At 36.4% G+C, this 12,588-nt stretch overlaps 1 protein-coding gene across 4 annotated transcripts in view; it reads left to right on the forward strand.

The window, feature by feature from the left end:
- Window positions 1–5,855: 5,855 nt before the first annotated feature.
- Window positions 5,856–12,588, forward strand: part of LOC121860746 (SLAIN motif-containing protein 2-like) — a 51,991-nt gene continuing 45,258 nt past the window's right edge. Inside the window, exon 1 of one of the 4 annotated variants that reach the window (XM_042358083.1) lies at window positions 5,856–6,407. In XM_042358083.1, coding sequence (XP_042214017.1) covers window positions 6,127–6,407 — 281 coding nt within the window. In that variant the 5' untranslated portion in view covers window positions 5,856–6,126. The remainder of the gene's footprint in view (window positions 6,408–12,588) is intronic. The other 3 variants (XM_042358081.1, XM_042358084.1, XM_042358082.1) reach the window with 3 other exon arrangements.

Consider the following 12,588-nt stretch of genomic DNA (forward strand, 5'->3'; position numbering starts at 1 on the left):
AAGGCAGCGCAACAGGTGGTGGGAAGTGAGAAAAGCAAACGGGGATTTGGGAATTATATAGCGTACAGAACCTTTAAGTACAAAGATATGAAAATGCTCCTTCAACTGTACAAATCTCACGTACAGTACGTTGCAGTCTGGGTTACTGTATACAGGCATGGAAACCCTACCCCAGAAAGACCTAACATCCCTAGAAAAGGTGCAACACAGAGCGACTAAGATGATTCTGGAACACTGTCATCTCGACAGAGGTATACAATGGGACAGATCTCAATGAAGCATTCAAAGTCCCGAAAAGGATGGAAAACGTGAACCCGGGCCATTTCTTTGTGGTGTCACGCACCACCAATACGAGAGGACATAACTACAAGCTCATCAAGGAAACACTTCTTCACAGAGAGGTTGGTAGAGCTGTGGAACGGTCTACCGACCCAAGCTGTGGAATCACGAACAGGACTGGGGATTCAAAATATCCCTTGACAAAAATTGTCAAGAACAATGGAAGGATCCTACACAGGTCACTTGCCTCCTTCCCTCGTCATGGCCACCTTTAGTGGGTGGCCATTTGGTAAATAAGGTTCTAGATCGGAATATATATATTATATATATATATATATATATATATATATATATATATATATATATATATATATATATATATATATATATATATATATATATATATATATATATATATATATATATATATATATATATATATATATATATACTGTATAGACAACAAGTGAGGACCAAGGAGCTTTAATACATTGAGGCGACATGAAGTCATCTTATGTGCAGGACTCGTGTAGCCAGTGGGCGAGGCTAGCGGCCATGTTGGTCGGCACAAAACAAAGAATTTCATAGGGTACATTTTATTTACTCGCAGCCCTATTTTGTAAAACAAAAAATGCAATACTACTGTGAGTACTTCATAATACATAATGCAGTTTAACCATCACCACCAGCAGGTGGGGGGGAGGCATATTACACGATAGTTTTGGGGAAACTTTTAAAAACACGAAGTCTCTATACTAATCTGCTTGATATAACTTAATTACAACTTCAACACTTACCGCTGGAATGTTATAGAATCTCTCCTGTTCCTCTGGGTATACTCATAAGCCCAGCAGGTTGACATAATAGAGAAAATATAAGCATGGGCGTCCGCAGGGGGAGAGGGGTGCATGCTTAATGCTCAGAGTGCATCGCCAGGTGTTAGATAGAAAGCCTTCACTGAAGACGTGATTGACCAGTTTGGAGCTGATAAGAGCTGCCTACAATATTTATTTCACAACTGAAATTGCGGTGGTAATGTTCTGAGCAAGTCACCATCGCTGACAGACATCTACCATTGGCCATCCCTAGGTTAAATCCTAGCTTTGCAAAAACCTACTGGCCCAAGAAGAGGTGGTACACTTTTTTCAAACATCTAAGATTATTCCATAAAACAGGATGTGCCGCAAGAAAAATAAAATGAACTTTACAGTTTTACTTGACCGATCAGTATGGCAATGCCAAGAAACTTCCTGTATGGAATCGGTATCCATTTGTAACAGAACATGGTTAGAAAGATAAAAAATCTCAAAAAACAATAATTATGCTTATTTATTGTTGGTGCAAAGATTACACAACCAATAAATTGTGTGAAGATGAACTTGGCATGAATGGTTCTACTGTGGTGGTATAATGAGGTTAAATCTCATATGAAGAGGTAAGGTCGGAGTTTACAGTATAGTAGTAGAGTCGTAGAGTGAGTGAAGTAGGGAGCGTGACTCGAGGGTGTGAAGATAATATATATTAACACAGGCAGTACAAGTGTAGAATAAAACACAAATGCGTGTTACAGCTTTATTTTACTAGTTCATTGGGGGGATTAATAGGGGTTCGTATACAAAATATAATAGATGATATGATATTTTCCTATAACCTAACAAGTAAAATGGGCACTTCCACTAAGTCGATCGTTGGGGAGGTTCAGGATCACCGCACTACCCCGGTCGACACAGCCAGCACTTGCTTTTACACGTTGATTGGATAGAACACCGTCGATGGACCGGGCTGAGACCTCGTTGATGGACTTCATGAGACGACGAGCGGGACAGGGGACGTGTGTTGCTGGCTCTTCACGGTTAGAAGAATAAACCTCGTGAAAGGAGCTGCAGGGCCCTTATATTGGTCAGGTAACAAGTGCTGGCTGGATAGCAGTTCCAGGGGCGCACCCAGAAATTGAGTAGGGGGGTTTCCAAATTACTGAGAAGTCTGGCGAGCGCAGCGAGCCGTTTCAGCTTGGGGGTCCGGGGTCCGCTGTAAGCCCCCAAGAAAAATTTGTGAAATCTGACCAATATTTGACGCCATTTGCACTGAATCTTAGGAAATAATCTGAGGTTGAAGATGGTGTAATTTAGCATCCTAATCTTTGTATATAGACTTATTATCGTACGATACAGTTATTTGAAGCACACTTGCGAAATCATCAAATATGTGAAAGTGGATGGAAGAATAATTTATAAATATGTAAAATCTATAGAAAATGTACAATGTAGATGAGAAAATGAAAAGAAAAAAACATTAAATCTCAATATTTCACACTGTCTGGCAGTGCTGTATATTAAGTGCATTCAGGTGCATGGGAATGGCAGAGGTGGTGGAAGTTACCGTGGCGTGGGTTGAGGTCAGGTAAGCTGACCCAACCTTCGTGTTACTAAGGTGTTGCCAGGTCAGGTATGGGTTGGCCGCACCATTCAGTACCTGGAGGGGGGGTTTCCGGGCAACCAGGAAACCCCCCTGGGTGCGCCACTGAGTTCCTTGAATTAACATGGTCATGACGCCGGGTTAAGTTAATCGCGTGGGGGTGAGAATTCTGGTTTCCAATGTGACCTTGACCTCCTTTGGATCAGGTCTTTATCTCACCTTAGTCACTGTAGGGTGTGTCAATTTCCGTGCTCCCCTGTTACTGCTAAGTCTATGTTATACTACTGGCCTGAATGCTTTGGTCTGATAGATAAACATTATAGTGGCCTATAACAATTATCTGACAGAAGTAAGTTATCTAGATCTTAATTCATCAAGTTGCAAGTTAACTTAACTTCTTTTTTTACAGTTTCATCCTATCGTAATGAAACCTAACCTAACTTAACCAATTAATAACCAACAACTTAACCAAATCTAATCTAGCCTATCATATTATATTTTCAGCAACGTAGCCGTATGTTGTGTAAGCATAACGCAATCCAACCTATTCAAATATATATATATATATATATATATATATATATATATATATATATATATATATATATATATACCTCAAGTTCAACCCACAGCCCACAGGCCATATATATATATATATATATATATATATATATATATATATATATATATATATATATATATATATATATATATATATATATATATATATATATATATATATATATATATATATATATATATATATATATATATATATATATATATATATATATATATATATATATAATGTGTGTGTGTAAATTCATGTTGTGAATAAAGCCTCTCTGTCAAAATATCACCCTGAAACAGATTCTATAATAGAGTATTATCATCTCATCTTAAAATTAAGTTAGTCAGAAAGGTTTGGCGTTGTATAAACTTGCCAACCGTTATAAACCCAAGGTTGGGCTGCTTCACCAATTCTCCGTTTTTTGTTAGGGAGACGATACTGACATGGTTGTGTAGGTTGTGTCTTGTATAATACAATGCACCAAAATGCACTTGACAACACCCCGTGATACGATATTTCAAGTATCAATTACTGTACCTGCATTAACTCATGTACCCGGTCCCTTTCATAGTGCAGTATCTCGATAATTAACGGTGTTAACTTTCACTATTATGAATGTGATTTGTTTTTGTTTTTATTGTATGAACGTGTTGAACTTGATGTGTTCATGCGTCTCAACAACTAGGGTCTTTAAGCACGTTATTCCAACTTATTATATTAGTCATCAGCAGCATCAAAAATTACCAGATACGGACGTTGCGTTTTTCTTCTGAGCCGCTAGCCTGCAACTCAGTTGTCAGCGGCGGCGGATACCCAGGGGTAGATGGGGGGAGGGCGGCACCAAGACACTTTACTCCTAATATCTTACCAGAGTTTAATTTTCCCCATCAAAAGCGCTGTTGTATTGGCTGATTTTTTACCTCGAATTCTTGAAATCCTTTGGCTTATGGGGATATATAACCTAACTTAGACCCCATCTACATTGTCTATGGTTTATACAGTTAATTGACCCACAGCCTGAAACCCCGGATCTTTTCCTGCGAGGTAATTAAGTAAAAAACATTAACGTCGGATATAGAGGCAAATGACAAAGAAAACATTACCAGTGGCAGTGAACAATAGTATGACGATGTTGCTTATATGACGTCATTCGACCTTTTAAGAAGAGCTGATTTTCCTGCCACCTTATATAGAAGTGGTCGATAATATCCTAATAAAACGTTCATCTGGTAGTTTATAATTCACCCTATGTAAATTTCCCTTGGAGAAATAACTTATTCTTCAGCGCCACTTATCAATTATCAGCTTAGTGTTTAAACTATCAGTCAGTTTTGTTGTGCCGTGCTGTCTGGTGCTAGTCATCACACAATCTTCATGAATCGAAATATGTACAGAAGAAGCATTAGTTTAGTTTGAACTTACAACACGTCTCACTTGCTCCATTAGTTGAACACTTATTTAGAGCTCCAAAATAGTTGGTTCTGGCAATTTCCTGTGGCTGTATAGCCTTTTAGGAACCACGCTTCAAGCTGATAGATAGATAAATATTTATTCAGCAAAATCTTCAAACATGTTTACATCGATTCATGCATGTATAGGCCTGTGGGGTACGAGATGTTGGTTCACACTCAGGATGGGATGGAGAAAGGAAACTCACAATGTGCTCTCTGTATACATATTGTATTGGATGTACAGTGCAGCTTGGTGCTGGGAAGTGGCAGCGTGGTTACAAGCGTGATGTAGAGAGAGCTGGTTGGTGAGGATGCTCAGAGGAGGACCAGCTTGTGGGTCGCCATGCTCGCCGGCGGGAGCGAGGGCCGCCAGGCAGGAGAGGAGGAGGTGGTGTTACTTGAAGACTGGCTGTAGGTAGAAAAAGAGAGGTAGGTCACCACGAGGTCAGGTCTTATATAGCGGAGGTAGGCGTGGCTTAATAGTTGACCTCCGTCATGTAAGGCGGCGCTGGTTGACCTAGACCACGAGGCATACATTGGGGAATTCGCGGGGTCGGCTAGCCAGCGACAAACAGCGTTTGTAGGGGAGGAATCCGCTACAGGCGTATAGATAATGCATGACTGTTCAGCATGTATATAAATGACGCAGTAGTATAGTTCAGCATGTACATAGACAATGCTGGTATACAGTTTAGCATGTAGGACCTATATAAACAATGCAGATACCCAGTATTGATAAATTTCCGTTAATGTTTCCTTATCAAACTTAGATTTTTTGTTACAATATATAAGTTTAAGATATTTTACATTGAAATTAGCCTGATAATCAAAATGGAAACAGAAAAACAGTCGCATTAAATTAGTGAACTGTTTAGTCAAGCTGATCTAACATTCTGTGCGTAATTATTTGATGAAAAGGCTTTTGAATCTCAAATTTACTGCCACCTTCAAATTTGAGTTTTATTCGGGCGTATTGTAGACATCTGAGGGAACTTTCTCTTGCTTGTGATGTAACCATATTAAGATTAGAAGCTGCGAAAAAATTATCAACTGGAAAAAAAGTGTGAAACTGGACGTGCATTGATGAGTGTCTTGCATTTTAACTATTTGTGTTTTAGGTTTTGGAAAGTACTTTAAACCTAAAAACCTGTTCATTTGAGAACTTTCTAGAGTTGGTTCAAGCGATGAATAAGTAATTTGAATTTAATTATTTATAGTACGTATGTTTCTCACTAGTACCCCGTGCTAGGAAAGAGACGGAGCGCGGTAGTGATGGAGGCAGCCAGCAGATGGCAGGCTGGTCTGTTTTTCTTCCTGACAGTGAAATCAGTTTCGGGGTTACAATGCCAAGTGAAACTACAGATGTGAATCTTAATTTGTGTTTACTCTAGTTAGATGTGAGGCACCAAGATGAGCCTGATTATGGACAATAGGCTTGAGATGATGGACACAGAGGCCGAGGTAAAAAAGTTACAAGCGCTAGTCAAACAGTTAGAGTTGCAGAATGAGGAATTGCGGTCAGAGCGGCAGCAGTTGAAGAAGGAAGGTGGTGGTGGGGGCGACTCTCCCGTGGGCGGCGGCAAGGACGACCCCTCGGCCCCAGGCACGCCCAAACGACACCACGACAGTAACCTGGAGAACATGGACCCCATAGGTCTAGAAGATAACAGCCTGTCTGATGAAGAGACATGGTGAGTGGTCCTCCCTGCTTCCCCCAACATGTCTCGTTACCGAGGGCTTCTGCTACTACTCTCCTGTTATTTTTGTAAACGTATTTGATATACCTGATAATTGACGTGGGAAATGTGAAGTTTATGTCCTTTGGTAGCCGTTGTTATGTGCCACACCTTTATTAGCTTATTTTAATTCACAATCTAAGGTTTTTCCATTTTTGAATGCCATGTAAGGGAGATGAGAGTATGGCAGATGTCTTGGGTCCGACTAATTACCCAAATGTACCCAAATGTAGCCGCAATGAAGTCAAATAATGGTCCTACATGAATAAATCGGACTGCCAATCACTTCTCGACGAGTATTTGGTGTCACAAAGTCACAAAAAATTGGAAAACTTAATTTAATCTAGTTAATAGATCGAGTGCATGTACCTAACTTAACCTAACTCAGATTAAATTAAGTTTACCAATTTTTTGTAACTATGACACCAAATACTAATCGAGAAGTGATTCACAGCTCGATTTACGCTTGTATGACCATCATTTGACTTCATTGTGGCTACATTTGGGTACATTTGGGTTCATTTGGGTTCATTTGGGTAATTAGGTGGGAGGATGTCTTTAGTGAATTCATTTATTTGTAGTCTTGAGTATCCAATTGCTAATTTGCAAGAAATATATTGATCAATAGAAAAATAGTACCAGTGGCATATTATATGTATTTTGTGTTCAATGCAGTGGTAAGAGCCGAATTCATTTGTGAATTTTTAAAATAATATTTAGCTTTACCTTATTTAAGTCAAGGAGAACACAAGTATATGTACCAGTACTGTACATGCTGGTACATATATTTATTTAAGCTGTATAAAACAAAAGTCATGAGATTTCAGAGAGCTGTGCTGTCTTAGTCCACAGGGAACTTATTAACAAGAAACTTACAAGAGAAGATACTGTATTGTTTATGAGTATTTTAGAAGTTGAAATACAGGACAAACTCATGTAATCCAGCAGCTTGTCATCCCACATGATTATTGAGTGAATGTCTGGGCAGTGGGCAGTAGGTTGTAAAATTCTGCCCTCACGTATACACGCTGATATTTCCTCGTATACATTTATTAGAAACTGGTAAAATATTAGTTTCGGACATCCCTGTATTTAGATATCCAAACTATGTGGTTTCCAGCAGATATGAAGATCCTATTCATTCAAAACACACACAAAAAACATTGGAAAAACATAGTTTGGATATCTAACCTAATCTAACCTAACCTAATTCATGAGATTCCCAGACGACTGAAACTTAAATAATACCAAAAAACTATTAATACCGTACAGTATTTTTCATAGATTACTACAGTACTTTCAATACAAACCCACCAGATATTTAGCTATTTTTTAAACTGTGCAGTATTGTATTTCTATTTCTTGTAAATAAGAGTAATTTTGGTTTAAACGTACAGAACTGTATATAGCATTAAGGGGAGTGGTCTGGGTTAACCAGCTGCCAAATGAAAAGTGGAGGAATTGCACTTTTAAATTTTTTTCCCTTATTGTTTACATAAGCTATAGAGATTGTATGTGTCCACCCAACCAGTGATGCCATATTTTTGCTTCAACTGTTGACAAATGCTAAGTGATGGAACACTTATCTATAATCTTTCCTCATGAACTGAAATAACCTATCTAACCTAATCTACCTACAGTACTTACTAAAACTAACCAAACCAAACTGAACATAACCTTACCTAGGATAATATACAGTACAGTACTTCCATCTTAGTTTAGGTTGGTGCCGTATTGTTGGTTTATTTTATCTCTGGTAAATCATATGATATAACATTCACTAGAGGTATTCATGTTTATGTAAAGGATGAAAATTGGTAATAATATTTTCTTTTTAAGGCCACTGCTTATACAACTTTAAAAAAAATATATTACAGATACATCAGGTTTAGCTGGAATGAACCACTAAATGCTGCACAGTACTGTACCGTATTATCAAATATGAGTGTACTGTAAGTCTGTAATGTACAGTATATCACTCACTGGGTCATTCCACCCATACTCTAATGTAGTTTAGTGACATCCTATACTATACTATACTATATACTGTACTCAAACTTTTTTTTACTTAAATCAGATTAAATTTGGTTTTTGTTTGCTCATCCAAATTCCAAAGGCATAGAGGATGTAAGGGCTTGCTTGCTTGCATAGTAAATTTAAAGTCGTTTTTTTTATCTGTTCCCAACTGGATTTGGATTCTGTGCTCAGTTTTTAGTGAAAATCCTGGAAAAAGAAATCAGTATTACTGGTAAGTCTGTGCAGTTGTTGTTTTTAAAGTACTATACAGTATATAGTATTTACCTGTAATCATCTTAATATTCTTCCACTTCTTTACAGTAAAATTGATTCTGTACATCACAGTAGCTATAACAAATATCAGGAGTTTAGGTGCCTAGAATGTCATAGACTCATTTGATTGTGTAACATTAGAGATGGGAAGATATTACCATATCTAATGTAATCATAATGAATTGGGCTTGTATGGCTAATTACAATATATAATTTTTGGCTATACAGTATAGTGCAGGTATCCCATGATTTACAAAAGATTTTTCCTGAAAAACCATTCACAAATCGATAATTCGTTAATTGATTGAGAATTTTTTATTGACTTCCATTATATTGTATAGCTACAGTAATTAGAAAAAAATGCCCAAATGCTTACTTATAACTGTAATGATATCTCAAGACATTTTTGCACAAATACCTACTTTATTGGAAACAAGATTTATATTATGCAGTACAGTATGTTTATTTTAGGCAATTACACTGTATCTTTTTCATATTTAATAGAACAAGGATGCAATAACATATTGTAAATGTTAAAAAAAGAACCTGTAAATTGACTTAACCTTAACTTAGAATTACCTAAGTTGGTTTTACTGTATATATTGTATCCCAGGAAATACTTGTACTCCCCATCTCCCCCAGTACAATACATTAGAAATTTATAGCTGCTGAACCAAACTTCCTACAATTAAATTGAATTACTGATAGTTTAAAGTACAAGTATACAATACAGTACAGTACTTTACTTTATGATAGGTTTACATGAACTAGATAATAAAAAAATAAATCATACAGTATTTATCCATTGATTCCCATAATAAATTTGGAGTAAGGTTCTTCAAGGGAAAACACTTTTAACACATCGCTACTGTATATACAATAATAAAATGACACTTGGCAACACAAGTACTGTATACAGTATTTTCATGCATAAAAAATAGAACACACAGTATACATAGGCAACAATTTGAAGAAAACCAAATTAATTTGTTTAATAGCAGCCAGTCATATGATGTACCATAATCATAAAACTTTACTGGTAGCCACCATCTGTTTACTATCCTCAATGCACCTTATCACCTCCACCTTAACATCTTAAGTGATGGCTTTGTAGGGTCTCATACCTTTAGGAGTATCACAGGTATCACAGCTTGCAGGTTACTTTCCTGACATCTCATAATAGGAAAAATTGCTTGGAAATTCAAGGAATTGTTGGAGGGTATCGTTTAAGTGTAGAGCTGGATTCAAATGTTTGAGATATAATTATGTAATGTTCATTTTCTTAGGTTATAGTGGGTAATTACACTACAGCCCACTAGGTACTTGTTTTCCACACACAAAATTAATTTTTTTAGAAAATACTGTATCATAAAAAGGAAACAATTAAGAAATAAAGGTGTAAACTATATAGCTACAGTGCAGTACTACTAGGGGCAGGTCATTGATTTTCATGTTTAATATTGAGAAGCACATACAGTATCAAGAATTTACTTATTTACATACAGTACTTGAATCATTACAATCATATTGTTGTGGGATACAATAGAATGTGAGTCATAACCTGCACTGTCCATCCTTGTCTTTGAGTGTGTACCAAATAAATATCAGATAACCTTTTGTCAAATACGATAAAGAGATTAAATTGAGGTTAACTGACTATTGTTTTCTGGATTTGTTGGCACAGTACAGTACGCGGTGGTATAATCCCATTTTTTTTTATAATTTCTCCACAAAAGGTTATGATTTACATATATAGAAATATTGTGTTTTCCACCTAAGAGTTTTTATTATTCATAAATGTAATTGGCCCAATATAATCATGTGTTTTCTTATCTGCTGTGATGTTCTGCCCTGGATACAACAATGAGAGGGAACACGGCACACAATACTGACCTCACAAGAGACTGCGCCATGTTTATTTATGTGTTTGTGCATTATTTCTCCTAAACGTTCATCCTCTTCCAGTGTTTCCTGTAACTGTTAGTACAGGAATATTGTTTTATCTGGACAGGAAATGAGAACTATGCCACAATGAAATTGGACATAAAAGCACATGATTTAATTTTATTATCCATGGGAATTCAATAGAAAAGCTTTAAAGTACAGAGAGCACCACAAAGGAGCCTCTTACATGTGATCAAACAACTTTTACTGCAGTGATAACTTTGAACTCTGAGTGAGATGAGGAAAGCAATTACAGTTCTCACTCTCATTCTTAGACACTGTAAAAACAAAGAGTGTCGGGACTGATCATAATGAATCTTTAGGTATTGAAAGAAAGTAATATAAAAAACAAAGTAAAAATATATACTGAAGATAGGAGAGTACAGTATAGGGTGAAATGAGAGTGTGACCAGTAACCCCAGAAATAAGTATTCAAGAGAGGAGAGTGTACAGGTAAGATAACATAAACAGGATGGAAGAAATAAAAATAAAGTATTACAGTTCCCCATGTTGGTCCTTGTGTGGGAGTGTACACAGTACTGTTCTTTACTCACGGGTTGTCATTAAGTTTGTCTGAGGTGTAAATAACGGACATTTAAAGGCACCTAGAAGAAATAACATTTATACAGCACAGACTTGTGTAAAAGTTCCTCTGTGTGATTAACTTTTTATGTACTGTATCATCATGTGCTGTAGATGTACCTTAAGCTTTGGTCAAACTAGTGTTTCTACCCAGAATAAATCCACCGTAGCGTGGATTTTCAATGAACTCCTCAAATTGTCTCTACAGCAACAATCTATTTGTTGTTGAAAGTGGAACGGTACAGAGTGTCTGAAAATTCTTGTTACAGTGGGTTAAAATTTGCAATAGAGAATCTATTGTACAGTATAAATTAAATTTACACTTTTTATTTTTTATTATTGGTGTTAAAATGTGCACAAAATATAAAAGTGTATTTCTATAATAAAACACAGGCAAAAATGCTATAGTAAATGAAAAATAATAAGAATATATCACGACTGGAATTTCATTTGAATCTAGAGTACTTAAGTCACCTTTGTAAACAAACATCGCTTGGGCTCTACAAACGCACACAAAATTTCCGTGATGGATATTGCTAATATTCCTTGGGGCAGTGAGTCTCAAATTGCTCTCATTGAAAAAGTGATGGAGTACCCTGCAATTTGAAATTATAAAAGCCTCGATTTCAAGAGGAAAGTGATGAAAAGACCTTGCTACCAGCTGGGCACTTGGCCGATGGTTCCTTTCGCCAGTGTGCCAATTGTACCGTTGACTTATTGCCTTTGGAAGAAATGGTATCGTGGATTTATTGCATATAGTAAAACTATACTGTAGTGTGACTGCAGCTTTAGACTCTCTCCTTTACTGTGACTTATTTAAGTTGTCTTTTTCATGTCTTACACAAACTAAGCCTTATTAGCAGTGCAGTACAGTATACAGTATTGTACTGTGTTTATTTGGGTTTTTCTCTTTTCTTAATTGTAAATGGAAGAAGTTTTAAACCTGAATTAGGTTCATTATTGCTGGTTCCTAAAATTGTACAACAGTTATAAACTTTCAGTCGTAAATGAACCATGTTATAATAATTAACAATTATCAATTTTAGTTTAATTACCTTTGTATAGTGTTGACTATTTTGTGTTTAGTGAAATGCTGGAGGTTACATAACAAATACTGTTAGTTTTTCTCTCATGTACAACTGTACATTGCATCACAGTAAAATTTGTAACTTAAATATTGATTCATAAATTGGAATTTGTTTCATGATTTTTGCAATTTGTAACTGCAATTTTTTTAAATTGGTGCTTCATAATTTTACACGCATGATAAATGTCTACATTGGTGAGTTTTGGATAAATTTCTGTATAGTGACAAATCAAG

This window comes from Homarus americanus, unplaced genomic scaffold (genome assembly GCF_018991925.1).
Source record: "Homarus americanus isolate GMGI-L3 unplaced genomic scaffold, GMGI_Hamer_2.0 scaffold23617, whole genome shotgun sequence".
Taxonomy (NCBI): Eukaryota; Metazoa; Arthropoda; class Malacostraca; order Decapoda; family Nephropidae; genus Homarus; species Homarus americanus.